Here is a 27,564-nt window from a genome sequence, read left to right on the forward strand (position 1 = left end):
ACGAACTTCAGTTTGCGGTGATCATCTACCCGCACAAGGTGAAGATCTGATCTTCTAATGTTATTTAAAAATTTTTAATCCTTATCTATCTACGAACGATTTTTAAACAACGTTCACGCGATGAACGGTCGATCCCGCTTATGCCGATTCCGCTGCCATCTGAATTTTTTGAAATATCAGCGGCATGGGCGGGTTCCCAACACAGGGAGAATCGCATGGAAATGAACTCATCATGTGCCTGGGCAGTACTCTTGGTCGAATGCCTTTCTATATTTGCCTCATAGCCTCCTCTTTTGCCGTCTAGTCCATAAAGAAGTGGTGCAGCATTCTCCATTCACTAGCCATCCTTTCTTCTCTGGTGCCTTTCTCTCCATTCGTTTTTTTGGTAAATCGGAGCTGGCGACTCCTTATTGTGTAACCTATTTTTAAGAGCCAACCATGTGAAGATGTCCGCTTTTTCTTTTTTTCTTTTTTTTTGTTTTTGGTACACCGATGTCTCACACAATACGTATATGAGTACAACCAATAAAATTAAAAAAAATAGCGAAAAGATTAAAAAACATCCGTTTGTGTCACCCAAAAAGATCTACTAGAGTGATGCGCCGCGAAGAAGGGCATCCAGTCAGCTGTACTGTTCGATTTCCGATAAACATAGGTGGCTCGAAAGAAGCCATAACCCCCAGCGATCATACGGATGTCGTGAAGTAAAGACTGTCCGTTCGTCACAGTGCACCGATCTTAAATCTTCTCGATCATAGTAACCGATTCTTCTTTAAGATAAATTCTCGCATAAAAGATGTCTTTCCACACCGCACCAGCTCAGCTGCGAGGAGATCAAAATTTGACCATTTTATATAGGTTTATTCCCACCAAGAAGAACAGCCATATGAAGGGAAATAGATAGAGAGATTCGAGCTTTTTGAGTAGAATAATTGAGGAGAGAGAGAGAGAGGGCCACGTGACGGGCAGGAGCTACCAATCATGACTTGCCCGAATTATTTATGTCTCCAATCTCTGCCCCACACGAATCTCAAAGCAAAGAAGGAAACAAAAAAGTTATTTATGCCTCGTGTGCTCGGCACGTGAAACGGAAAAAGCCGACTCCTCGGAGTCCGGCTTCTTCCCGGACTCCAACGAGCACAAGGAGTCGAGGGCTCGCCGCTAGATTCATCTTATAAGAGAAACCCCTCTCTCCCCTCTAGCCATCCTGCCCAAATCCTCCGATCAATCGTCGGCGAATCCATGCGATCTCCTTTGATGTTTCCGTCAAGCGAACTAGCGAACCACCGCCCATTCTCGTCGGAAAAGTGGGCCGAGAAGACTTTGTCGGAGACGTGGTATGGCCTTTAAATCCTCTTCCCTCTCCTCCATGGATTCTATGGTCGCGCTTGTCGGCCAGTTTTGAGCCAGTAGATGGCCGGATCTTTTTGAACAGGGTGTCCCCTATTTTTTTTCCCTCCTTCTTCTCATGCGACCATCCACCACCATTGGAGGCCGTGGTCGCTGTTGCCGCTGTTGCCGGAGGTGGCCAACATGGGGGGTGGCTGACCGTGGCGCTCTCTCTCTCTTATGTTTCTTTCTCTTTATCATTTTTTCTCTCTCTAGATATTTTATGAGAGCCCAATTATCTAGATAAACCTAGGTTGCCCAGGTGGACCCCACGAGGGGTCTTGGGCTGGCATTGTACGAACAAAAGTTCAAGCAGGGAATGTTAAAATTTAATATCATCCTTTTCATAATTTTATACCATTAATTATTGTTATTGTGGTCACTTTAATAGCAAAGCCTAACTAGGCGGGACAATTCTCAAGACAGAAAGGTGTTGCGCATGCCACTTTGCTCTCGAGTTTATAGATTGAAAAGATGATCGGTGTACCTGTTGTTTGAGTCTGTCACAGGTAGAAAAAAAAGTTCTGTACATAATTACCTATATGAATAATATGTACTTTATAATATGTGTTGCTAATTTTGAGATTTGCATCATTTTAGCGTATAATTATTGATTAATTTTTGATACAATTATATATATATATATATATATATATTATATCAATTATCGGTGATTATGGTTGCTTGGAATATAGTTTTGATTGTTTGAAATATGTGCAGGTTATTTTAGAATTTGGGTAGAAAATATAATATGGAGTCATATTTTCTCTGGATGAAATTAAATGATTTGAATATGAACAAAAGAATTTAAATTAGACATGTTATGGATTGTTGGTCGCGGGCCAAACCGTGACATATTGGTTTGTCACTGCGGACCGAAACACAGATAATTTTGGTTTGCCACTACTAGCCGAAGTGCGGATATTTTGGTTTGTCATTGTGGGCCGAAATGCAGACCTGTGGCATATTGGTTTGATATTGCGGGCCGAAGCGTAGATATTTTTGGTTTGCCATTGCGGGTCAAAATGCAAATATTTTGATTTGTCACCGCAAGCCGAACTGTGGAATTATGGATTGCTAGTCATGAACTGAAGCTTAACCATGAATAGTCCAAGTCAGAAAAATAATGGTAGATTTGAAATCTAGATAAAAAACAGTGCTATCTTGAGCACCAAGGTGGTAGCACAGATGGAACGAGGCTTTGTTTTTACCAGCGTGGTCCAGGTTCGAAATGCGCGGGCGTCGATTAAATGTGGGGACCGGATGTCTTCCGTCTGGACGCGCTCGATGGGAGCACTTCTGATCCACTGGTACTGAGATGGTGCTGGGGTGACGTACTCACTTGTGGGCAACCACGAGTTAGGAAGGGTATGAGTATATTGTCTATCCACATCGGACATTTTCTGGTGAAGGGAGGCCCAATGGGGGCTGCTATGCGGGTGAGGTTAATTCTCCTCCCTCCCCCTCCTAAGTTAAAAAAAAAAAAGAAAAAAAAAAAGAGGAGGGGTGGGGTGTTTGTCCTATCGCCCGGTACCGGACTAAGAGCTAAATGAGTCCTAGGGGTTCAAGAACTTTCGCTCAAAAAATGAATACAAATTGAGAAATTTTTTCCATGAATCAGAACTGATAGTCACAATGTATTGACGGCCCACCCACAAGACAACAACAACAACAGCAAGAAAAATAAATATATAAAGGACAGAAAGAGATGGCACAAGGTCATGGCTGTTAAAAGTTGGTCTATGAGGTAGAGAAACAACGACAATAACAGCAAAAAAATAAATAAAGGACAGAAAGAGATAGCACAAGGTCATGCCTGTTAAAAGTTGGTTTATGAGGTAGAGTGTGGTTTATAGCCTCATTACTGCAGTCAGTAAGGCAGCATTCTCCATTTACCACGCAAAGGTCTTCGTTTTTTCCGGGTGACAGGGTGATCTTTCTAGGCTGTCTAAACCACCAAAGGCATAACTTTTTTTTTTTTTTTTTTTGATGTTAATGAAGGAAGTGAAGCGCTTCCGCCTAATTTATTAAATATCGAGCAGCAAGATCTGTTATTTTTCCCAAGAAAATCATTATAATAATAATAAAAATACTTGCCCTTTTTTCTAAGAACCCGGTGGACACCCATTTAATGCAAATGAAAAATTCTTTCTTTCTCAGCGACTCTTGTAAATTACTCCATCTTAGCTATTTTGTCAAAAGAACATTTCATGAAAAAGGAAGGAACTTTTCATTGTATACGTGATATCTATTATATATATCTAAAATAAATATTTAGCTTGTGAAATATGAATATTAACGACTCCAATTATAATATAGATTATTATTAATGTTTGTTTTTAATATATAAAATATATCCGTATCCTTTTAGGATGAATGTGGATATATTTGATATTTGATTTGTATCAATTTTTAGAATGAATATAGATTTTTTTTTTCTTTTAAAGATATCGGCTTCTGGAAGAACAAGGTGAGATTGCTTGTGGATATTAATTGTCTTCCCTCCTTTAAAATGTTGGCTTCTAGAAGAACGAGGTTAGATTGCTTGTGTCTCTGCACCATGCCTGCCTGCCTCCCCATGGATCGTCCAGCCAGCCTCGTCCTTTTATTAACTTTTTTGGGCGAGATAGAGCTTTTCCTTTCCCCTCTCTCTCTCTCTCTCTCTCTCTCTAATGTAGCTCCTCTCTCGGTCGTCTTCTATAAGAAGCGAAGAGGTGTCCATTCTGTGAGATGCGAAGCAAACTAGATGGGGTTGGGATCCATGGAGACGGTGGGGAGCATGAGTTTGGGAGCGGTGGGTCTGCTGCTATTGGTGGCATGGGCCGTGAGGGCCGTGGAGTGGGTATGGTGGAGGCCTCGGCGGCTTGAGCGCGCTCTCCGAGCCCAGGGGATCAAGGGCACCCACTACCGGTTCCTCCACGGAGACCTCAAGGACATGGCCCGCCTCTCCAACGAGGCCCAGTCCAAGCCTATGGCTCTCTCTCACTGCATTGCCCCTCGCGTCCTTCCATTCCTCCACCAAGTCATCAACGACCACGGTAAACCTCTCTCCTATTTTCGATTCTTTGTGGAATCCGATGCTATCGATTATTCCTTTAGATCAACGTCTAATGTCCGGCCAGTAGATCTAGTGTTGGCAGATGGTTGACCTGCCATGGTAGAGATGGGAGTAGTTTCTTACTTGTTGAGGTTGGTGTTCTCATGATTTTCGTACCTATATTTGGGAGTTGGGACTCTGTGGGTAACATTGGTTGGAGGGCCATGTTTGTGCAGCTCTTCAGCTCAGCATAATCAGCATCCACGCATGGATGTCTCATTCACGCCCTGCCAACTTACCATTTCACTCATAACATTTTTATAACCATGCGTACGTCCACAGGATTCCCTTGTAGCTTTTCATTTAAGATCTCGGCTTCTAGAAGAAGGAGGTAAGCCTGGCTAGCCTCCTGTCCTTTTATTAACTGGGCGAGAGAGCGCTTTTCCCCTCCACTCTTATGTAGCTCCTCTCGGTTGTCTTCTATAAGAAGCGAGCGAGGTGTCCGTTCTGTGAGAGGCAAAACAAAGTAGATGGGGTTGGGATCCGTGGGGATGGTAGGGAGCATGAGTTGGGGAGCGGTGGGTCTATTGCTATTGGTGGTATCGGCCGTGAGGGCTTTAGAGTGGGTGTGGTGGAGGCCTCGGCGGCTCGAGCGCGTCCTCCGAGCCCAGGGTATCAAGGGCACCCACTACCGGTTCCTCCACGGAGACCTCAAGGACACGGCCCGGCTCTCCAACGAGGCCCGGTCCAAGCCTTTGCCTCTCTCTCACTGCATTGCCCCTCGCGTCCTCCCATTCCTCCACCAAATCATCAACGATCACGGTAAACCTTCTCCTGTTTTCGATTCTTTGTGGTATCTGAAGCTATTGATTATTCCTTTAGATCTTCTCTAATGTCTGGCCGGTAGATCTAGTATTGGTAGATGCCTTACCTGCCAAGGTAGCTTTTGTTAAGAACAAATTGGGTCAATAGCTAATTACCAGAAAAGGAAGCTTGTGGATTTATCAATAACAGCTTCGGATTTTTGACGAGTATATGTGCGAACCAATCTAAACAATATAAGGTCACAAGATATCATGATTCTAATTTTGCAGTTTGAGGTTTGCCTCTTCTCTCTATTTAGTTATTCATCCCTGTGTTTTTAAAAGGGAATTTATGTATTCTCATGTTCGTCTAATGCTTGCATAGTCTTGCTAGCTTCATGATCCACAACAATCACAACAAACAACTGCTAATAATAATGCATATGATTTCTCTTTTTCTTTTTTTTGCTGAAGGATAATGCATATGATTTGTCAATGCAGGTAACATAGTTCTCTCTTGGTTTGGGCCTTATCCTCGAGTGATCCTTAAGGATCCAGAACTGGTAAGGGAGGTCTTTTCAAAAAACAAGTTTGCTCTCTTCGAGAAGCCAACCCTACACCCACTGGGGCATTTACTGGTTAGAGGAATTATAAATTATGATGGTGAAAAATGGGCCAAACACAGAAGGATTATAAACCCTGCTTTTCATCTGGAGAAATTGAAGGTAGGTTTATAGTCACGAATTACATGAAGGGAATCCCTTAGAATCTACTAAGGAGTAGCATATCACATCATACTCAATAGCAAGAATTCATAAATAAATAATACACTGCTATTTCATACTTAAAATGGGTGACTGATGGTAGTCTGCTTCCCTTTGTTGCTTTGCAGTGCATGTTACCAACTTTTTCTAGTTGTTGTGATGAACTGATCAAAAGATGGGACATGCATATTGGCTTGCAAGGATCTGGTGAATTGGATGTTTGGCCTGAATTCCAAGGTCTTACCGGAGATGTCATCTCTCGCGCAGCATTTGGTAGCAGCTTTAAAGAAGGCCAACGGATATTTCAACTCCTAGAAGAGCAAGCTGAGCTTCTTATGAAAGTTATTCAAAATGTATACATCCCTGGTTTCAGGTGCTCTTCTCTCTTTTCACTACTTCCAATAAATTAATCTAATAAAAAAATAAGAAAGAAGGTTTCGTTAGTTAGCAAACAGTCTTCAATATTCTGATTGGAAAAGATATAGCTTTGTTTATTCTTCTCCTATTAGGAAGAGATTGTCAATGTTCTCAGAATTGTTCCCTCGATTTTGAAAGAGATGAAAAGCTGAGTGAGTTCCCCTTCCTCCTCAATCAGAAAAATGTTATTAGCAACACGTAACATGTTCCTGTTTTCCTTTTCCTCAACAGCAGCCTTCTCCAATTCTAAATGATTGCTATTATAATAGAATTCTGAATTTTATAAAGGCAAGCGACACCAGAAGTTAGGGCGATATGAACTGAAAATTTGACCTTTTTGCATAGGTTTTTTCCCACCAAGACGAACAACCGGATGAAGGAAATTCACAGAGAGATTCGGGCTCTTTTGAGTCGAATGATCGAGCAGAGAGAGAGTGCCATGAGAAAGGCAGGAGCTGCCAATGATGACTTACTAGGCTTGCTGATAGAATCAAATTTTAGATACTCCCAAGAACAAGGAGGCTCCAAGAACACTGGGATGACCAAGGATGACGTGATCGAGGAATGCAAGTTGTTCTACTTTGCTGGGCACGAGACAACAACGGTTCTCCTAACTTGGACCGTAGTTGTCCTAGGCATGCATCCTAGCTGGCAGGCTCGTGCGAGAGAAGAGGTTCTACAAATCTTTGGAAAGAATAAGCCAGACTTTGATAGCTTGAGTCAATTAAAGATCGTGAGTAGATTTACCCTCTCTCTGATAGACAACTGCATGCCGCATTTCTTATCTATGATTTTTTCTAGTGGCTTCTAACTTTTATCACTCTCAGGTTTTGGCCAGATCTCAACACACAAGCACCATGAATCAGTGACCTCTAACATGTTTTCCTTTGATGCTATTAATCGCAATAGTAAATGATATAATTATAATGCAGAATATTGGAGATCCCTGAATCTTTCAAATTTATGCTGCAGGTGACCATGATTTTGTATGAGGTTCTTAGATTATATCCACCACCGACTTTTCTCTTACGGAAAACCTACAAGGAAGTGAAATTGGGAGATTTCTCCTTCCCCCCAGGAGTGCAACTCTTGCTGCCTCTGCTCTTCTTGCACCATGATCCAGAATTTTGGGGTGAAGATGCTGGTGAATTCAATCCAGAGCGGTTTGCCTCAGGAGTTTCGAAGGCATCAAAGGTCCAAGGGGCCTTCTTTCCATTTGGTGCGGGTCCTCGAATCTGCGTTGGCCAGAATTTTGCCATGATGGAAGTTAAGTTGGCTCTGGCCGCAATGCTTCAGCATTTTTCATTTGAGACTTCCTCATCGTATGCTCATGCTCCTTACAATGTGATAACTCTTCATCCTCAATATGGTGCTCAGATCGTCTTACACAGGCTCTAAAATCATCTTCGATGCTACGGAGACTTATTAATATCATCATAGTAATCTTTGCAATTAAAAGTTCATCTGTGGGATGTATAATCCACTCATACTGTTTGTTTTGAGCGAGATCCGTTCCTAGTGCTGATACTTGCTCTGTTCGGTACTAGTATTATACTCCTTTCATGAGGTGTGTTTTCCATAATATTATTAAACTATGCATTTTAGCATGGATTATTGAGAAAGAGAAGGTTGCTGAGTCTCATATCCTGCATGAAGTTGAAATATTGATGGATTGCTAGTTTGCTCCATTCATGTCGCAGTTCAATTTTATACATTTTAATCATAAATCCATTGTCATCAAACTAAGTATCTTATGCAAGTAATCAAACAGCTAGAGTGTAAGATCCAGTAAACTGAGCCCGATCCACTTGACTGGCCCAGTTCTTTTGGCCCAAATAAAAATAAAATAAAATAAAATAAAATGCACAAGCTGCGCACGTGCGAAGAAGGAAGAGATTCCTGATGGGAGTCTTCTTTCTCTCCGAGGAGGTCGGACGGAATTCGACTCTAAATCGGATTCCGGTCACAACTAGGCTATTTAGAGGCTCTCTTGATTCCTCTCTCACCCCTCATTAGAGATTTAACTTGATTTGAGCTTACCGCTATTTTTCTCTTTGTTTTTCCTCTTTGAATGCTGATCGTTGTTCGTGCCACACCATGTCTAATCGCCGCCAAAAACCGAGTAAGGAATCCGGCTATCTTCGATTTACCTTTCTCCTTTTCCTTCTAGATCTTTTGGAGCCTCAATGCCAGCCGGTGATTGCCAGATTTTGGCCGTAAAGCGGTATAGCTTTGTTTCTCCTGCTTTTGTGAAAACCAGCCTTCTTCTTCTATTTTCAAGCTATTTTCGTTGTTGGCGCCGGTTGCCAGGGTCTACCCCTGATCCCCTATAGTAGCTCATGGCCATGGCCAAAGTTCCAGCCACTGGAATCCCTCTGTTTCATGGTTTAAGGGGTCGAACCCCTATTTTTTATGGGTTTGGGCTCTCCCGGACACTTGTTGGTCGGCCGTGGGTCCCCTCATCCTAGGGATTACCACAACCACTCTTTCTCCCTCCTTTTCTTTTCCTCGGCTAAAAAGACACTATTCTCTCTTTCTCTCTCTCTTTCCTATCCTTTCTCTCTCCTATTTCTCTCTCTGCTGAATTTCTCTCTAGAAATGTTAGATCTAGTATGGTATCTCTCTCCATGATTTTGAATCAATCTTGGTGAAGGAGCATGTTCCATGGTTGTCGGGCGGCATGCCAGCCCTCCACCTTGTCTCTTCTCGGACACTGTTAGAATTGGTCACCCCTGATCTCTATTAAACCACCTATATAGTAGTCTGAGAATAATTAGACAAATTCCTCTTTGAACGAACCGACCGGCATGTCCAACACTTCCAACCCTATGAGGGTATCAAGACTTAGAATTTTTATTCTTAAATTAATCATGATTAAATTTTAATAAAATAATAGTGCAATTTCGGACATTAAGTTCCGAAGGATGATTTTAGAATTAGTCGGATTGTTTACTCGTTGTTCGTGCAAGATAAGTAATGATTTGTCTTTTCTAGATTTTTTTATTTATATAATATTATTTTTACATCAAATAAATTGTTAATTTATTTATATGTGATTTATGAATTTTATAAGATATTGTTTTGAATAAAATATAGATATATAAATTAGAGTATTATTTTTTGGACTATTGTTAAATTGTTTACTGATTTTACATTGTATATGCATGGATTATAATATATATGTTATTTTATAAAAAAACTTTGATATATATCAATTTTGAACTCCCAGTTTGATTATGTTATGGAACTTGCTAATTGGGGGCTATACATTGACACTTCGATTATTATTGAACTCATCGATTTTATTTCTGGCCCCGCTATAGGGTATAAATATAAAATTCTAGCCCACTCCGTAGGGTATAAGTGCAGTATTCTGGCCCATTTCATAGGAGATAAGTACGATTTTATTTCTGGCCTAGCTATAGGGTGTAAGTGTAGCGATAGTTAAAGGCTGTTGAGTTGAATGTGATTTATTTCGAATTGAATTTTTGATTATGTATACGAATATTTGAAAATATAATTTTTAATGAATTTGTGTTTTGAAATTGAGTTGATTATATCTTTATACTGATTCATTGTAATTTGTATTTATATTTTATGATATTACATGAATTATCTAGTTAAGGTATTCATTACTTACTGAGCTATAGCTCATTATACGATTTCTTACTGCTTTTCCAGATCCGAAGAACTAGCTTAACTCAAAAATTTATCATGGGAGAGTAATTAGAGATAAAATTTTGACATCTTTATTTAGACTAGATTTAAATTTAGAGTTGCAAGATTTTGGAATGTTATTGATTTGGTAAGACTTCTAATTTTATTATTTAAATTAGAATTTAAGTATTAATTATTTAAATTTATTCTGCTGCTTGTTTATGATATCGCGATGAGATGTCTTGCATGCTTGCGGAAATAGTTTTCTATGAGTATGCGGCGGTTGCCGTGATCTTTGGCTCGCCATCTCGGGTTGGGAGTGTGATATAGAGTATTCTGACTAATCTAACCATTAACCCATAGAAAAAACAGATAGGTCATCATTTGTAAGAACAGTAGAATATCGCATGGTATGAATATAACAACATTTATCAGTCAGTTTTCATAGCAAAAAAGTGTCCCTGTGATTATACAAGTAATTAGTTTTTTAGTTAGTTCAGTTTTGTTACAGTTTCTCATGACTGTACAAATAATTGGATAATACAAAAAGTAAATTCCATCAATTCCTTTCCTATGATAACTTCTCGTGAAATACAAAGTACAAAATATACTTCACCAGTAATTTTTAACATAAACTTTTTTTTCTGCATCAAAAGTTATCTCATATATATATATATATATATATATATATATATATATGTCTGTCAATCAAATAATTAGGCCCCTTCTAGAATCATCCTCTTGAGGGGAAAACACAACCAGCAAAAGGGAACTCACAGCACAAAAAATGAATTCCATCAATTTTTTTCCTAGGATAACTTCTCATGTACATACTAGTCCATCAGGTAATGACATGGCATCACAAATCAAACAAGGTCAAATCCATAAAACCAAACAAATATAGAAGGGCATAATGCTAAAAATTATACATTAGAAGCCTCCCGAACACTTAAAAAAAGGCCTGTCACCTGGTACTCTAAAAAATGAGTCCCAGCGGTTCAAGAACTTTTGCTCCAAAAAGTAAACACAAATTGAGAAATTTTTTCAATGAATAGTTCTGACAGCCACAATGAATTTATAGTCCACTCACAAAAAACAGAGGACAACCAGCAAATAGAAATTTGGTCAAAACTCCATCAATATGGGTTACTATGGCCTAAGAAATTATTGAGTGCGCTGCATGCACAACCATATTGGTACATACCACCGACCGCCGAGATGCGCTAGGCTCATCTCAATAATTGGTCCATAGTAATACACTATGATGATTGTTGGCTTGCACCTATGAGGACCCATGCGGGCGTGTGTTTAGTCCCACATCGGTTATTCACTGGGTAGATCTTGGATACTTATATAGGATCAAGGAATCCAAATAATACCTTTCGGCTAGCCATTTTGGGTGAGGTCCTGGGGTGTGACAAATAGTATCAGAGAGGAGCTGGCCCATAACCTATGTGGACTAGGAGACACTGTAGAACGGATCCATTGGGGCTAACCACAGGCCGATCGTAGTATTTGTGATTAGATTTGAATGAATTTGAATCCTTAGCCTGATGAGGATGACAGAGCTTGAACGGGGGGAGTATGTGAGGACTCGTGCGGGCGTGTGTTTAGTCCCACATTGGTTATTCGCTGAGTAGATCTTAGGTACTTATACAGGATCAAGAAACCTAAATAATACCTTCCGGCTAGCCATTTTGGGTGAGGTCCTAGGTTATGACAACACCTACATGGTCGTGTATGCAATGCACACAATAATTTTTTCAGTTATACAATAGTGCATCAAGATCTTTGAAAAGAACGCAAAGATCATAAGTCAAAGGATCAAGAAGGAAAGCTCAATCCCATGAAACATAAGTAGGAGGAAAAAGAATAGAAAGGGAGGGAATCTCACTTTATTTAGCAAGAGACATACCCATACGGATCCTCACATACTCTTTCTATAGGTTAAGGATCCAAATCTATTCACATGTACCACAAATCCAATCACAAATATCATGGTCTGCTCGTGGTAAATCCAAATAGGCTCATGCTTTAGTGTGCTCTAGCCCACATGGGCCATGGACTAGGTTTGCTCAAATATCATTATGTAACAACACGGAGCCTCATCTAAAAACACTAACCAGGATGTTTTATTTAGGTTCCTTGACCTTGTATAAGCATCCAAGATGTATCTAGTGCATAGCCAATGCGAGACTAAACACATGCCCGTACGGATCCTCACACACTCCTTTTGTTTATTTCCTGGTGTCATCATTAGGTGAAGGATCCAAATCCATTCAAATTCAATTACAAATACCATGATCAGTTAATGGTCTGCCAAATGGATCCTTGTGGCAGTGTCCTCTAGTTCAAGCTAGATATGCTTTGATATTATTTGTAGCAATATAGAACCTTGTTTAAAATGATTAGCTAGAATGTGTTATTTTAGTTTTTTGATCTTATCTAGGTACCAAGATCTACCTAGACAGGATGAGATAACGGACTAGGAAAGGAAATGGAGAGCATCCAACAGACAGAGATGCATCAGACAAAATATATATCAGCAGCCATTTTTTTCCATAATATCTTTAATACTATAACTTCAAAAATATGCCTGTCTACACAGCTGCTAAAGTAAACCTATTTAGAGGCAGTCCCAAATTCATAATACAAAAGATGAGAGAGAAGGCAACCTTAAATTTGTCATATACAAGGTTTATACGTTGGGATTTGGGTTACGAGAGCATGCACACGCAAGGTGAAGGATTTTGCCTATATCTATTTATACCTCATGTTTAGCAATATCACGCGTTGAGATTGTCACGCCCCGAATCTAGCTCATGCCACATCCATGTAATTGCAAACTTATGCGTACAATACACAAAGCCACTTCAAAATTTCATATCAAAAGTGAACAATTTTATTCATAAATGTCATAACATGATTCAACAAAAGATAATGGTATAGGGCTTCTAAAATTTTTAACATTTTATATTCAAATTTTTTCCAAACCCTAGAATATGTCAAGCTCCTTGCTCCTAGCAAGCCTATTTATCTGGAAAAAAATTGGATAAAGTGGTGTGAGCTACACAACTCAGTAAATAACCATTCACAATCTTACCAGATCAAGCATAATGTATTTCATGCCCGTGCATTAATTTAAGAAATTAACAATTATAACAAAGTAAGCATTTCATATAGCATATATTCAAATCAGTCATAAACAATGGATGCCCAATCATGCAAGTTCATAAATATGAATATGTATCATATAAAATTTTTGCCATTATTCATGCTTTGAAATCCGTACTCTTAGATAAAAGTGCAGCTATGGCCTTTCTTATTTTCACGACAAGGCTTTTACCAACTATTATTCCCCATTGGTAGGGTCTATACCAAGTTACTATTACCTACTGGCGGAGGTCATATGCCGAGTTACTATTACCCACTGGCAGAGGTCATATGCCGAGTTACTGTTACCCACTGGCGGAGATCATAACCAACTATTATTCTCCGTTGGCAGGGTCTATACCAAACTACTATTACCTACTGGAGAGGGTCGTATGCCGAGTTACTATTACCCACTGACGGGGGTTATATGCTGAGTTACCATTACCCACTGGCGGGGGGTCATAACCAACTATTATTCTCCGGTCTATACCAAGTTACTATTACCTACCGGCGGGGGTCGTATGCCGAGTTACTATTATCCACTAGAGGGGGTCGATGTCGAGTTACTATTACCCACTGGCGGGGGTCATACATAGTGATCTGAGAGTTCACAAAATATATCATGTTTTTCATAAACTTTACTTTATAAGTACATTAGAAAATTGAATAATGGCATCATAATATGCAAAAATTCATGATCATGCTGCAAACTTTATTTTTCCATGCATCTTTCTACATCATCATAAATTATGTGTGTAGAATATAATAATAATCATGATGGATGCTATTTATCCAAAATCATACAATATTTACTAAGATATGCTTGATTCTAATTTTTGAGAAATTTACATAATATACATTTTCATATCCAAATAATTTCATATATTTGAAAACAATAAGATTGTGTCAGGGTCACTTACCTCAATTTGCTCACAAAGTCCTAGATTTAGATGACAATTCTCCAATACCTAGCAATACCACCAAATTATTTGTTAATTGCACATTCAATTTCTATTTATTTATACTCTTTTTTAATTAGAATTGTTGCTGGAAATTGGACCCGGGGGTGACCACTGGGCTGTGAGGGGGGAGCTCTGGCGTGAGATGGCGGGCGGCGGTCCGTCGGCGGGCGGCATCCTCCGGGGGACTTGCACAAAGCCGGTAGCCGGGGTTTCCGGCGCCGGCCCTCCGATGCTTAAGTCAGAGGGGGGCAGATGTATAAAAGGAGAGGGAATATATGTCCAGAGTTTCAGAGTTTTTTTGAGTCCCCCCCTCTCTGAGATGGAGGGATTTTCTTTTATAGAGGAGTACTGGATTACCTGTGATGTAACGGGGCGAACGGGTTACCGTATGATTGAGCGTGTCGTATGAATTAATGCACGATCGTGTGAATTAATGCCTTGCTGTAGGAGATCAGGCCAAAGCCAACGAGTCGTCATGGCTGATCGGATGCGGCCGAGCGGATTTGTCGTGAAGGGCTTGAGATTCGTAGATAGCAGGAGCCATGCGCATTAATTGTTGAGTGAGCCGAAGATCAGCAGAAGCCATGCGTATTAATTGTTGAGTGAGCCGGAGATCAGCAGAGGCCACACGCATTAATTGTTGAGTAAACCGGAGATCAGCAGAGGCCATGCGCATTAATTGTTGACGGCAATAGCAGGGCATAGTCCCTGGTTGAACTGTAGGAGGATGTGACCGCAGCAGATGGGTGGTGCGGTCGGGAGGTCGGGCTCTCGAAGTCGAGGATACCGAGGTCAAGTGTTCGGACGGGGCGTCTCGGAGTTGAGCGCTTGGTCGGACGTCGGGCTCGGTTGCATGCCTTAAAGTCGGGCGGGCGCCTCCAGGTTGGGTGCCTTCAGGTGGCGCCTCCAGGTCGGGCACCTTCAGGTCGGGTGCCTCCAGGTCGGGCGTCTTCAGGTCGGGCGCCTGGTCGGGCGTCTCCAGGTCGGGCGCCTCCAGGTCGGGAGCCTTCAGGTCGGGCGCCTTCAGGCACGTGCTGGCCACGCACCCATATATTTTGGAGCGACTCATTTTTTCTCCAACACTACCCCCGACTTCCGAGTTCGAGCCGCTCGCGAGCTCGGGCGCGGGAAGTAGCTGTTTTACCGTGTTGGTGTGGGTCATAAGATTTTGAATTATTTCGGCGCTCCGCATGCTTCAAGTCGTCCTTAATGGGAGGAGACGGGGCGACACCTTTTCGCTTTTCGAAGCATCCTCGCGTCGTGTGCTCATGATGAGGTTGGCGGAAGGACCTGGGGAGGCTTCGACAGAGAGTGCCGAGGTGGCCGTTGTGGACGACCTCGGAGCTGCGCCTGCCCTTTAGGGTTTTGTTTCTTCTTTTGGTCTTTTCTTTTTGTTGTTTTTTTTTTGTAAGCAAGATCGGCCCCCGAAATTGTATGGCCGAACCTTGGTTTTGTACTTAGCCTTCGAGCTTCTATCAAGAAAGAATTTCCTTTTCCTAAATTTGCGCTTGTCTTTTTCTCCCTTTGCATAGTAGATAAATTTTTGATTGTTTAAACTAAAATTTCCTCCAGCGAATTCCTCGGGCTCGGCTAAGTTCATAGACTTAGGGTCCGTAGACTTAGGGCCCGATTACGTTCGCTAAATTGTTAAGCTTAGATCCGATAGGAAAGGTTCCGAGCTCAGACTTTAGGAAAATTCACCAAGTCTTTGAGCTCGGACTCGAATCTCGCCAAGCCCTTGAGCTCGGCTCCCAAATTGCCGGAGTGCTGAGCTCGGACCTTGGACCCCGAAGGGGTTTCGTCAGGTCTTTAGGTCCATCTTTTGGAAGATTTGGCCAGGTCTTCAAGCTCGGCTTTCCGGGTATAGGCTTACAAAAACTTTAGGGTCGGTTCCTGAGGGGATCGTAGACCAAAGTCAAGCTATCGTTGGGGCTTTCGTGGCTGTTGGTCTCGAACTTGATCGGAGTATCAACAAGTAGAATCAAAACTTATAGTGAGTGACTCAGCACTTCTGAGCTCGGCTAGAGTATCTGGGCTCGAGGTCGTCGCTACAGGCCGGCGTCGACTTAAATCAACGTTTAGACTCGGCCGAGCCCTCATTTAGAGGGGTCTGTATAGACTGACCTATAGATTAGCGGTGAGGAGAGCATGCCTGGGGTCGAGGAGACCTCGACTTATGGTTGGCTCAGAAGGGCATCCCGACCTTGGTCCCGAGCTTGATCGGAATTTTGTCAGTGATATAAATGAATAGATGTCATGAGGCAGGTGTTGAGTGGAATGTACCTCGTGCACCATCAGGGTCAGGTGCCCGATGCTGAGGTAAGCAACCTCGCTCTTCGACTAGCCTTTGGGGGCATTCTTTGGCCTGGGATCCACTTCAGGCACACCAGCACATTGGAGGATGTTGCTGTTGTCGAGAATCAGTGCAGGTATTGTTCCATTATCGTTGTCGAGCACCTCGGGGGGTGGGGGGCTGCGAAGGTACTACCCCGTCTTTCCGAAGTCGAGGAAGCTTGGGCTCGCTGTCGACTTATCGGGGCATCTCGACCTTAGTCGAGGAGGTGCTACGGGGAGCCGCGAAGGTACTACCCTGTTATCGATGTCGAGCGCTATGGAGGGCCGCGAAGGTACTATCCCATCTTTCCGAGGTCGAGGGAGCTTGGGCTCGCTGTCGATTCTTGGAGCATCTCAACCTTAGTCGAGGAGGCGCTAAGGAGGGCCGCGAAGGTACTACTCCGTTGTCGATGTCGAGCGCCACGGAGGGCCGCGAAGGTACTATCCCGTCTTTCCGAGGTCGAGTGAGTTTGGACTCGCTGTCGATTCTTGGGGCATCTCGACCTTAGTCGAGGAGGCACTACGGGAGGCCGTGAAGGTACTACCCTTTTGTTGATGTCGAGCGCCACGGAGGGCCGCGAAGGTACTATCCCGTCTTTCCGAGGTCGAGGGAGCTTGGGCTCGCTGTCGATTCTCGGGGCATCTCGACTTTAGTCGAGGAGGTGCTACAGGGGGCCGCGAAGGTACTACCCCGTTGTCGATGTCAAGTGCCACGGAGGGCCGTGAAGGTACTACCCCGTCTTCTCGAGGTCGAGGGAGCTTGGGCTCGCTGTCGACTCTCGGGGCATCCCGAACTCAGCCGGGGTCTTTGAGGGAGATCGAGATCGAGTTCGATGTCGTCGTAGCGAGGTGTTTCGGGCTTGGCCGGGGCACCCGAACTTGGTCGGGCATCCGAACGCGGTCGGGCATCCGATCTTGGTCGGGTTTTCCGAGAATCACAAGAGTCCCAATATCAGGAGGAGCACAGGATAGTCAAAGAAGAACTATAAATGAATTAACATGAGGAGAGGGCGAGAATCATGTTCCCAATTGCCAAGGACCCCTTAGGGTTCTACTGGTAATACATTCGAAGATTTTCGAAATTCCAGCTTCGTGGGATGAGGGTCCCTTCGAGAGACTCCAGCTTGTATGCTCCGGGCCGCTGGATGCGCGCGATCCGGTAGGGTCCTTCCCAGTTCGGAGCTAGCTTCTCCTGCTCAGTAGGCTGCAAAGCTTCGATTTTTCTGAGGACAAGATCTCCCACTTTGAAAAACCTGGCTTTAACTTTGGAATTGTAGTACTGGGTCATCTTCTGTTGGTATCTTGCCATACGGACTCAGGCGGCTTCCCTTGCCTCTTCAACGTGTTCCAAGTTGTTCCTGAGCTGAGAAGAATTGGAGTCGGCGTCATAGTGCTCTACCCTTAGTGAGGGGAGTCCGATTTCCAAGGGGATGACGGCCTCTATTCCATACGCCAGGTTGAAGGGGGTCTCGCCGGTGGATAGCCGGAACGTAGTCCGGTAAGCCCAGAGAACATTGTATAGGTCCTCGACCCACTGTCCCTTGGATCGGTCGAGCCTGGCCTTGAGCCCCTGCAAAATGGTGCGATTCGTTACCTCGGTTTCTCCATTTGTCTGCGGATGGGCGACCGAGGTGAAACGGTGATCGATGCTGAGTTCGGAGCAGAATTCTCTGAAACGGACGTTGTCGAACTGACGGCCGTTGTCAGATATGAGGATGCGGGGGAGTCCAAATCTGCAGATTATTAATTTCCAAACAAAATTCCGCATCTTCTGCTCGGTGATCCAGGCCACTGGTTCAGCTTCTACCCATTTGGCGAAGTAGTCGATGGAGACGACCAGAAACTTCCTCTGCCCGGTTGCTAGGGGGAATGGCCCCAGGATGTCGATTCTCCACTGGGCAAATGGCCAGGGGGCACTGATTGAGGTCAGCGGGGCCGAGTGTCGGCGCTGGATGTTGGCGTTCTGCTGGCATTGATCTCGGACGAAGTCCGTTGCATCCTTTTGAAGTGTGGGCCAGTAGTATCCCTGGCGCAAGATTTTGTGAGCCAGCGCTCGGCCTCCCAAATGATTCCTACAGATCCCTTCATGAACCTCTCGCATGGCACAGTCGGCCTTTGACGGGCGGAGGCATCTGAGGAGGGGAGAGGTGAAGAATTTTTGGTAGAGCTTGTCTTCATATAATATGTATCGGGAGGCTAAACACCTAATTCGGCGAGCCTCGAGCTCGTCATTGGGAAGGGCTTCATTTTGCAGATAACTGATGAGCTCGTCCATCCAGCTTGGCTCCGTCTCAAGGCAGAGGGCTGGCTCGGGCTCCTCGGTGCTGGGCGCTTGAAGGTACTCGAGCACCATTATCTTCGGGAGCTCGCTCATGCGAGAGGTCGCCAGCTTCGACAGTTGGTCTGCTCTCAGGTTCTCTGTCCTGAAAATATGTTGGATGTTGAAGGAGCTCATAGTAGAGGTGAGGTCCCGCACCTTCTGGAGATATTTCTGCATCGACGACTCTCTGGCTTTGAAGTCTCCCAAGATCTGGCTCATGACCAATGGGGAGTCACTAAAGATCTTTAGGTCTTTCACCTCCAACTCCTTTGCCAGTTTGAGCCCGGCAATGAGTGCCTCGTATTCCGCCACATTATTAGAGGCGGAAAACTCGAAGCACAGAGCTTGCTCTGCGACCATCCCGTCCGGGCTGGTGAGGATGAGGCCCGCTCCGCTACCCCCCGAGGTCGAGGAACCGTCCACATGTAGGGTCCAAGGTCGCCTCGGGGTCTCTTCCGCAGATGTGGGTGCGGGCCCGAGATCGTTCGGTACGGTGCACTTCACAATGAAGTCAGCAAGCGCCTGGGCTTTGATTGCTAGCCTCGGACAGTATTCAAGGTCGAACTTTTCGAGCTCGACTGCCCACTTTGTGATCCTCCCGGCGCGATCTGACCTTTGGAGAATTTGCTTCATTGGTTGGTCGGTCAGTACGGCCACAGTGTGGGCTTGGAAATGGGCCGGAGCCTCCGAGCCGAGATGACCAGGGCGAAGATGGTTTTCCCCAATTTAGGGTATCGAGTCTCAGCATCCCTCAGGACCCAGCTGGTGAAATACACGGGTCTCTGAAGCTTGTTCTCGTCTCGGACCAGAACCGAGCTTACAGCAACTGGGGAGACGGCCAGGTACAGGTAGAGGAGCTCACCCTTCCGGGATTTTGTGAGTAATGGAGGGAAAGCAAGGAGGTGCCTGAGCTCTTCAAAAGCTTGCTGACATTCTTCCGACCACAGAAAATTCTTCGGCCGCTTGAGAACTGCAAAGAAGGGGAGGCACCGCTCGACAGACCTGGAAACGAACCTTTCCAAGGCCGCAATTCGCCCAGTGAGCCGCTGTATGTCCTTGACCGTCTTTGGTGGCGCCATCTCTTGCAGTGCTCGGATCTTCTCGGGGTTCGCTTCAATTCCACGCTGGATGACTACGAAGCCAAGGAATTTATCCGAGGTGACTTCGAATGCACACTTAGCAGGGTTGAGCTTCATCCGATACTTTCTGAGTGCGGCGAATGTCTCTTCGACTCTTCATCAGCATGTCATCCACATAGACCTCCATGTTTTGGTCTATTTGGGTTTTGAAGATCTGGCTGACCAGCCTTTGATATGTTGCTCCAGCATTTTTCAACCCGAAAGGCATTACTTTGTAGTAGTAAATGCCCTTATTGGTGATGAAAGCCGTCTTCTCCTCATTTTCTGGCGCCATTCGGATTTGATTATATCCTGAAAAGGCATCCATGAAGGTCAGCAATTGGTGTCCCGAGGTGGAGTCAACGAGCTGATCGATGTTGGGGAGTGGAAAACTGTCCTTCGGGCAGACTTTATTCAGGTCGGTGTAGTCCACACACATGCGCTACTTCCCGTTGGCTTTCTTCACGAGGACCATGTTGGCGAGCCAATCCGGATAGGAGACCTTCCGGATGAAGCCGACCTCGAAAAGTTTGTCCACTTCCTCGGCCGCTGCTCGCTGTCGTTCCGAGGCGGAGCCCCGTTTCTTCTATCGCACAGGCTTGCAGGTCGATTTCCCCTGGAGTCGGTGAACCATGACCTCGGGATCTATTTCCGGCATGTCGGCGGCCGACTAGACGAAGACGTCCATGTTGGCCCGCAGGAACTCGATCAGGTGGTCCCTTTCGCTGGCGCTCAGGCCGGAGTCGACCTGCACGGTTAGCTCTGGGTAGTTTTCTTGCAAAGGGATTTGGGTAAGAAGCTCACCAGGCTTTACTCGTTTCTTTCGAAGGTTGTCCCGCGCTTCCAAGGTTTCGATGGACAGCGTCCGATCTAATGTTTGAGTTGACGCCTTGGTCGATTGCTCCCCTTGGCTCAGTGCTTTGGCCGGTTGCTTCGCTTTGTGAGTCGCCATATAGCACCGCTTCGCTATTGATTGGTCCCCACGGACCTCGCCTACTCTTTGGTTGGTGGGGAACCGCACGAGCGGGTGTCGAGACCACGGCTCGAAGGGCATTAAGCCCTGGTCGTCCAAGGATAGCATTGTAGGCCGAAGGTAGACGGACCACAAGAAAATCCGTTCTTACAATATTTTCTCGGGGGGCGAGGCCAACCGTGACCAGGAGGCTAATCTCGCCCTCGACCGGGACCGAATCCTCGGTGAATCTGACCAGTGGAGCATTCATTCTCCGGAGTTGGCTTTCTGTCATCCCCATTTTTTGGTAGGCATCATAGTACAAAATGTTTGCCGAGCTTCCATTATCTACTAAGACGCGCTTTACATCAAACTTATTTACAATCATGAAGATGACTATAGCGTCATCGTGAGGAGTCTCAACTCCTTCCAAGTCTTCGTCTGAGAATGAGATGCTTCAGAGGTGCGTGGGCGCTTCGGAGGAACCCTTTCCTCGGCTAGCTCTCCAACCGAGCTTCCCCCACCAATAGTGTTAATGGTACCGACGATGAGCCTGTTGATATTTGGATCTTTGGGCTGTGCGGTATTTTCTACTGGCCTTCTTTCCTCACGCCGGTTCCGCACAAAATGGTTGAGTACTCCGCGGCGGATGAGCACCTCGATCTCGTCCCAGAGCTGGAAGCAATCCTCCGTATCGTGGCCGTGGTCTCGGTGGAAGCGGCAGTACTTCCTAGGATTGCGCCAAGCTCCGAGGTTCTGCATCGGGGGTGGAGGTCGGAAGTAATTTCGGCCCTCGATCTCCATCAGGATCTCTGCCCGGGGAGCATTGAGGGGGGTATAATTCTCATAACTCCCCGAGGGTACTGGTGGCCGCGCCGAAGATCTCGGTCGGGGCGAGGACCTTGGTCGGAGCTGTCCCCGCTGCTGAGGTGGACTCCTTAGCCGAGGCAGGTTTTTGTTTTGTTGAGGAGACGGGCTTTTAGGACGGCCGCGCTTCTCGCGGCATCTCTTCTGCTTCTTGGAGGTCTGCTCGGTCGCGCTCCGCCTGGAGGCAATGGCCTCTTCGGCCTTCGCGTACTTTCGAGCCCGAACCAGCATCTCAGTGAAGTCGGTGGGGAAGCTCTTCTCAATAGAGAAGAGAAACCTATAGGATCGAGCTCCGGTTTGAGCGCCGACATAGTTATCGACTGGTCGAGCTTGCGGACCTCCCAAGTTGCGGCGGTAAAACAGTCCAGATAGTCTTTGAGCGACTCTCCCTCCCTCTATTTGATGTCGAGAAGGGAGTCCGAGGTCCGCCGCTATCGTCGGCTGGCAGCGAAGTTGGTGGCGAACTGTCTGCCAAGCTGCTCAAAGAAAGACACTGTGCTGGGCTTCAGCCCAGAGCACCAGAGCCGAGCCGCTCCTCGAAGTGTCGCTGGGAACGCCTTACAATGCCAGGGCTCGGTAACTCTCCAAATGGTCGAGGGGGTCGGTCATTGATAGTATGCGTGCAGAGGGCTAAGCATGAATTTCAGAAAATTTTTATGCGGAAAGAACGGGTTAAGCATTTTAACCCATAATATGCTTGATATTTTAGATATTTTAACTCTGGTACCAGTCGAAGACAGTCTTCAACTGCACATCACATGTGGCGCAGGCTCAGTCCCAATACATAGGGTGACACCCGCGCGTGCCTATCAAAGCACTCATCATATGAGCCTCCGGGTGGAGAGCCACGCTTCGTCACACGATCACGCGTGAGAGTTTCCGGAAATTGGATAGTCTCCACTAATCCTTTGCTTTGACACCAAATATCACAAAGCCCTCAGATCCCGAGGATTGTGTGATTCAAATAAATATGCATAAATCACAACTTCTTGTGATCTGAAGATGGAGATCATATCTCAACCGTAAAAGAGATCAGATCTCTTACCTTTAGAAGGAGATTTCTTCAAGGATGCTTCGCAGCCGCACAAGCGTCCGGCCTCAATGACTCGTCCACGCGAAGCTCCGAAATGATCAGCTTTCCGGAGAGTGCTAGCTCGCAGGGAGGCAGAAGGTTGGCTGAAATAGAGAAGGAAGAAGATGGACCTTCACAGCTCAAGAACTCCTTCTTGGGCTTTCACCTTCAGAGCTACTCTCTCCTTTCACTCTCTTTCTCTAGTGCTCTTTTTTTTTGTGTAGAGAAGAAGGAAGAGGGGTGGCCTATTTATAGGCCAAGAAGAAGGTGAGGTGTCCCTATGAGGTGTCCTGTGAGGTGTCCTGCCAGGATACATATCACACATGCAAGAAAAAGATGTGTCCTGCTCCGCCACGTGTCACGCATGCAAAGGGGTGAGGTGGCCTGGAGGGCGATGTCATGCATGACCTCATGAGGCAGATGAGGTCATGGATGACATCAAGAGGAGTGTGAGGTGTCCAGGCCCGCCACATGTCACACATGCAAGCAAAAGAGGCGTCTTGCTCCGCCACATGTCACGCATGCAAGCAAAAGAGGTGTCCTGCTCCGCCACGTGTCACTCATGCAAAAGGATGACGTGGCCTGGAGGGCGATCGGGATGTGGGTCCCACATATAGTATGCGGGTCCCACATATGCAGGACGGGTCCCACATACATTATGTGGGTCCCACATAGGCAGGATGTGGGTCCCACATACAGTATGTGGGTCCCATATAGGCAGGACGTGGGTCCCACATACAGTATGTGGGTCCCACATGGGCAAGAAGTCCAACTCCAATTTGACTCAAGCCAAATCTAATTTGGTTGGGGGCAAATTGAGTCTAATCAGTGATCCAATCACCAATTAACTTTTCAAGCAACAATTGCTTAGGGCAATCAGTCAATCACATTGACAATTTTACCTCTAGACGATTCTCAATCGTCAATCAGCCATTTGATCAATCCAGAAACTTCTAAGCGTGTGACCTCACAGGTTCGAGCCTAAGCCGGTAGTACAAGAACACTTCCTGCACTAATCGAAGTAACCATCTAGCAATAGAACCCGACGACCGGATAGGCCGAATAGATGCAAAGCAACATAATAGAACCTATGGACTATGGTTACCGCATAATTCATCCTCTTGACCAGAAAATGCCCAGGATGGGTTCAGAGTCTGTCTACCCTGAAACGATCCATCCGGAAATATGTTTCAATTTAATAAGTCAAGTGATAGAGATTTGACTTTCCCTGGCCAGGGTACTACTTAATTCAAAACACAAGGCATTCACCCTTATTTCTAAAGGAGGTCAATCCCATCTTGATCTGCAACTGACTACCATAAGTACTTGACTGGACCCAGAAACCTTTCGTCGCTGGATTAGAAATTCAGGTAGTCCGGCACCAAAGTACAGTGAGTTGCTTGCAAGCCACCGGTTGCAATCTCAGGTCTAAAGGATACATATACCCATATCCACTCGGAACAACTCTTGATAAGAGAGAGTCCGTCAATTTGGTCACGTTCAGTGAACGTACACTACCATTCACCTGTATACCATACTAGTATCTCTATACTCTTTGGTTTGGAAGACAACCAACAATTATGATACACAATGACCTACGCCCGATAATACTATCGTCCTATTAATAGTATATCATACGGTCATAAACATTTAAGGACCTGTGTGACAAAATCATATTTCATTACACAAAGCAGTCCTAAGGACTTCATCACATCGAAGTTTGTGAAGATGTTCTGGTGATGAATAAATACCATGTTATTTATAATTGATTCAAATACATTTACAATCAACAATTGATTGGATTTAGGACATAATTTCCAACAACTCCCACTTGACCTAAAGCCAATCAGTACAGTATCGTATACCCATCTTCAAGTAATGATGGTCAAACTCCTTTACACTGAGGGCCTTAGTGAAGGGGTCGGCTAAGTTATCCTTCCCGTCAATCTTTTGAAGATCAACGTCACCTCGTTCTAGTATCTCACGAACAAGGTGATACCGGCGCAGAATGTGCTTGGTGCGTTGGTGTGCCTTTGGTTCTTTAGCTTGAGCGATGGCCCCGGTGCTATCACAGTATAGTGGGACTGGTCCATCAGCGGAAGGTGCAACTCCGAGCTCAGCAATGAACTTTCGTAACCAGACAGCTTCTTTGGTGGCATCAGATGCAGCAATGTATTCAGCCTCGCATACAGAGTCTGCCACGGTATGCTGCTTGGAACTTTTCCAGCACACGACCCCACCTAACAGGGTAAACACATAACCAGACACAGACTTGCTATCATCTCGGTCTGATTGAAAACTTAAATCGGTATAACCGACAAGTCTCAACTCAGTATCTCCATAAACAAGCCACTTATCCTTAGTATTTCTCAAATACTTGAGGATAGTCTTTACAACTTTCCAGTGGCTCTCTCCTGGGTCAGATTGGTACCTACTCACTACTCCTAGTGAATACGCCACATCTGGTCTAGTACATGTCATAGCATATATAATAGATCCCACAGCAGAGGCATATGGAATTCTACTCATACGCTCTCTTTCTTGGGGAGTTGTCGGGCAATCTCCTTTAGAAAGAGTGATTCCATGACCTATCGGAAGATAGCCTTTCTTGGAATTTTCCATGCTGAATCGTTTCAGCACAGTATTTATGTACGTGGACTGGGATAACCCAAGCAACCTTTTAGACCTATCCCTATAGATCTTCATCCCTAGGATGTAGGATGCATCTCCCAGATCTTTCATGGAGAACTGTGATGACAGCCAGATCTTTATTCCCCGTAGTGCAGGAATGTCATTCCCTATTAAAAGAATATCATCCACATACAGTACAAGAAACATCACTACTGAACTATTTACCCACTTATATATGCAAGGTTCCTCTCCGTTCCTAACGAAGCCATACGTCTTGATCACCGTATCAAAGCGTATGTTCCAATTCCAAGAAGCCCGCTTCAGTCCGTATAAGGACTTCTGAAGCTTGCATACCTTAGATTTATCTGCAGAAATAAAACCTTCAGGCTGTATCATATACACCTGCTCCTCTAAATCTCCATTCAGAAAAGCGGTTTTAACATCCATCTGCCAAATCTCTAAGTCCAGATGTGCAGCTATCGCAAGCATGATCCGAATGAATTTCAGCATTGCCACAGGAGAAAACGTCTCGTCATAGTCTATGCCATAACGTTGGCGAAATTCCTTGGCAACCAGACGGGCTTTGTAGGTTTCCACATTTCCGTCTGCATCTCTCTTCCTCTTGAAAATCCATTTACACCCAATGGGTTTGATTCCTTCAGGTGGGTCAACCAATGTCCATACATCATTGACCTCAATGGATTTCAATTCAGATTTCATGGCATTAAACCATTTCTCAGAATCAGACCTTTGCATAGCATCCATGTATGTGACGGGATCCTCTGTGTTCTCATCGAGACCAACCGGTTCGCCGTCCTGGACCAGAAAACCATAGTATATGTCCGGCTGATGCGGTACTCTACCGGATCGCCTCACGGATGTCTCTATAATGGGTTCTAGATCTGATCTAATCAAATCCGATTCTTTAGTCTGTACTGGTTCTTCTATACGTTGAACTTCCTTAAGTGCAACATCAGAGCTGTTCGCTCCTTCACCAAGGAACTCCTTCTCAAGAAAAACAGCCTTATTACAGACAAACAACTTTTGCGTATCAGTATTATAGAAGTAATACCCTAAGGTTTCTTTTGGATATCCGACGAAGAAACAATTATCAGATTTGGATTCCAGCTTATCTGCTTTCAAACGTTTGACATAGGCCTTACACCCCCAAACTCTTAGGTGAGTGATCACTGGCTTACGCCCAGTCCACATCTCATGTGGTGTTTTAATTACAGATTTACTAAGAACCTTATTTAAGATATAGCAGGCAGATTCTAGAGCATATCCCCAAAAGGATAAAGGCAGGCTAGCGAAACCCATCATGGACCGGACCATGTCTAACAGAGTCCTGTTCCTCCTTTCAGATACACCGTTATGTTGAGGTGTTCCAGGAGCGGTCCACTGAGACAGAATCCCATTCTTTTCCAGATAAGTCAAGAAATCACTGGAGAGATATTCCCCTTCTCGATCAGATCGAAGAATTTTAATATACTTTTCAGTTTGTTTCTCTACTTCATTACGGTATAATTTGAATATTTCAAAAGACTCGGACTTATGCCTCATAAGAAACACATGCCCGTACCTAGACAGGTCGTCTATAAACATAATGAAATAGCTGTACTCTCCTCTGGCACTTGTACTCATAGGTCCACATACATCCATATGTACGAGCCCTAGAATATCTATGGCTCTCTCATCTTTTTCAGTAAAGGGTGATTTGGTCATTTTACCAGCAAGACAAGACTCACAAGTTGGAAATGATTCAAGATCATTAATATTCAGAATACCCAACTTGGCCAACTTGTTGATCCTGTTCTTGTTAATATGTTCTAGCCGGCAATGCCATAGGTAGGTATCAGAGACATTATCTATCCTGGGTCGCTTACTTGATGTGTACATTACACTAACAGGATGTGATATTGTGTAAATGCCATTTATTAATTGTCCATCAACCATAATAACACCATTCACAATGATATTACAAGAACGATTCTTTATTGATATTTCATAACCGTTTTGGGCTAAAAGTCCTATAGAAATGACGTTCATTAAGAACGACGGACAAAAGTGACAGTCACTTAAGGCGAT

General features: G+C 44.7%; 1 protein-coding gene and 1 long non-coding RNA gene across 3 annotated transcripts; both read left to right on the plus strand.

Annotated features, from left to right (window-relative positions):
• The first annotated feature begins 334 nt into the window (after window positions 1-334).
• Window positions 335-1,981, plus strand: LOC120110479. Its single transcript, XR_005511497.1, has 2 exons — window positions 335-1,337; window positions 1,781-1,981. It is a non-coding gene; the product is annotated as an uncharacterized LOC120110479 (long non-coding RNA).
• Window positions 1,982-4,097: 2,116 nt separating this feature from the next.
• On the plus strand, window positions 4,098-8,054 carry LOC103696921 (cytochrome P450 72A15-like). Of its 2 annotated transcripts, none has more exons than XM_039125566.1 (5): window positions 4,098-4,427; window positions 5,731-5,954; window positions 6,122-6,366; window positions 6,756-7,143; window positions 7,383-8,054. In XM_039125566.1, the coding sequence occupies exons 1-5, from the start codon at window positions 4,136-4,138 to the stop codon at window positions 7,806-7,808; spliced, it is 1,575 nt and encodes a 524-aa protein (XP_038981494.1). In that variant the 5' UTR covers window positions 4,098-4,135; the 3' UTR covers window positions 7,809-8,054. The 2 variants fall into 2 exon arrangements, with proteins under 2 accessions (XP_038981494.1, XP_038981495.1); XM_039125567.1 differs by lacking the exon at window positions 4,098-4,427 and adding an exon at window positions 4,903-5,248.
• Window positions 8,055-27,564: the final 19,510 nt, after the last annotated feature.

The sequence above is a fragment of the Phoenix dactylifera genome, chromosome 4, assembly GCF_009389715.1.
Source record: "Phoenix dactylifera cultivar Barhee BC4 chromosome 4, palm_55x_up_171113_PBpolish2nd_filt_p, whole genome shotgun sequence".
In the NCBI taxonomy this organism is placed as follows: Eukaryota; Viridiplantae; Streptophyta; class Magnoliopsida; order Arecales; family Arecaceae; genus Phoenix; species Phoenix dactylifera.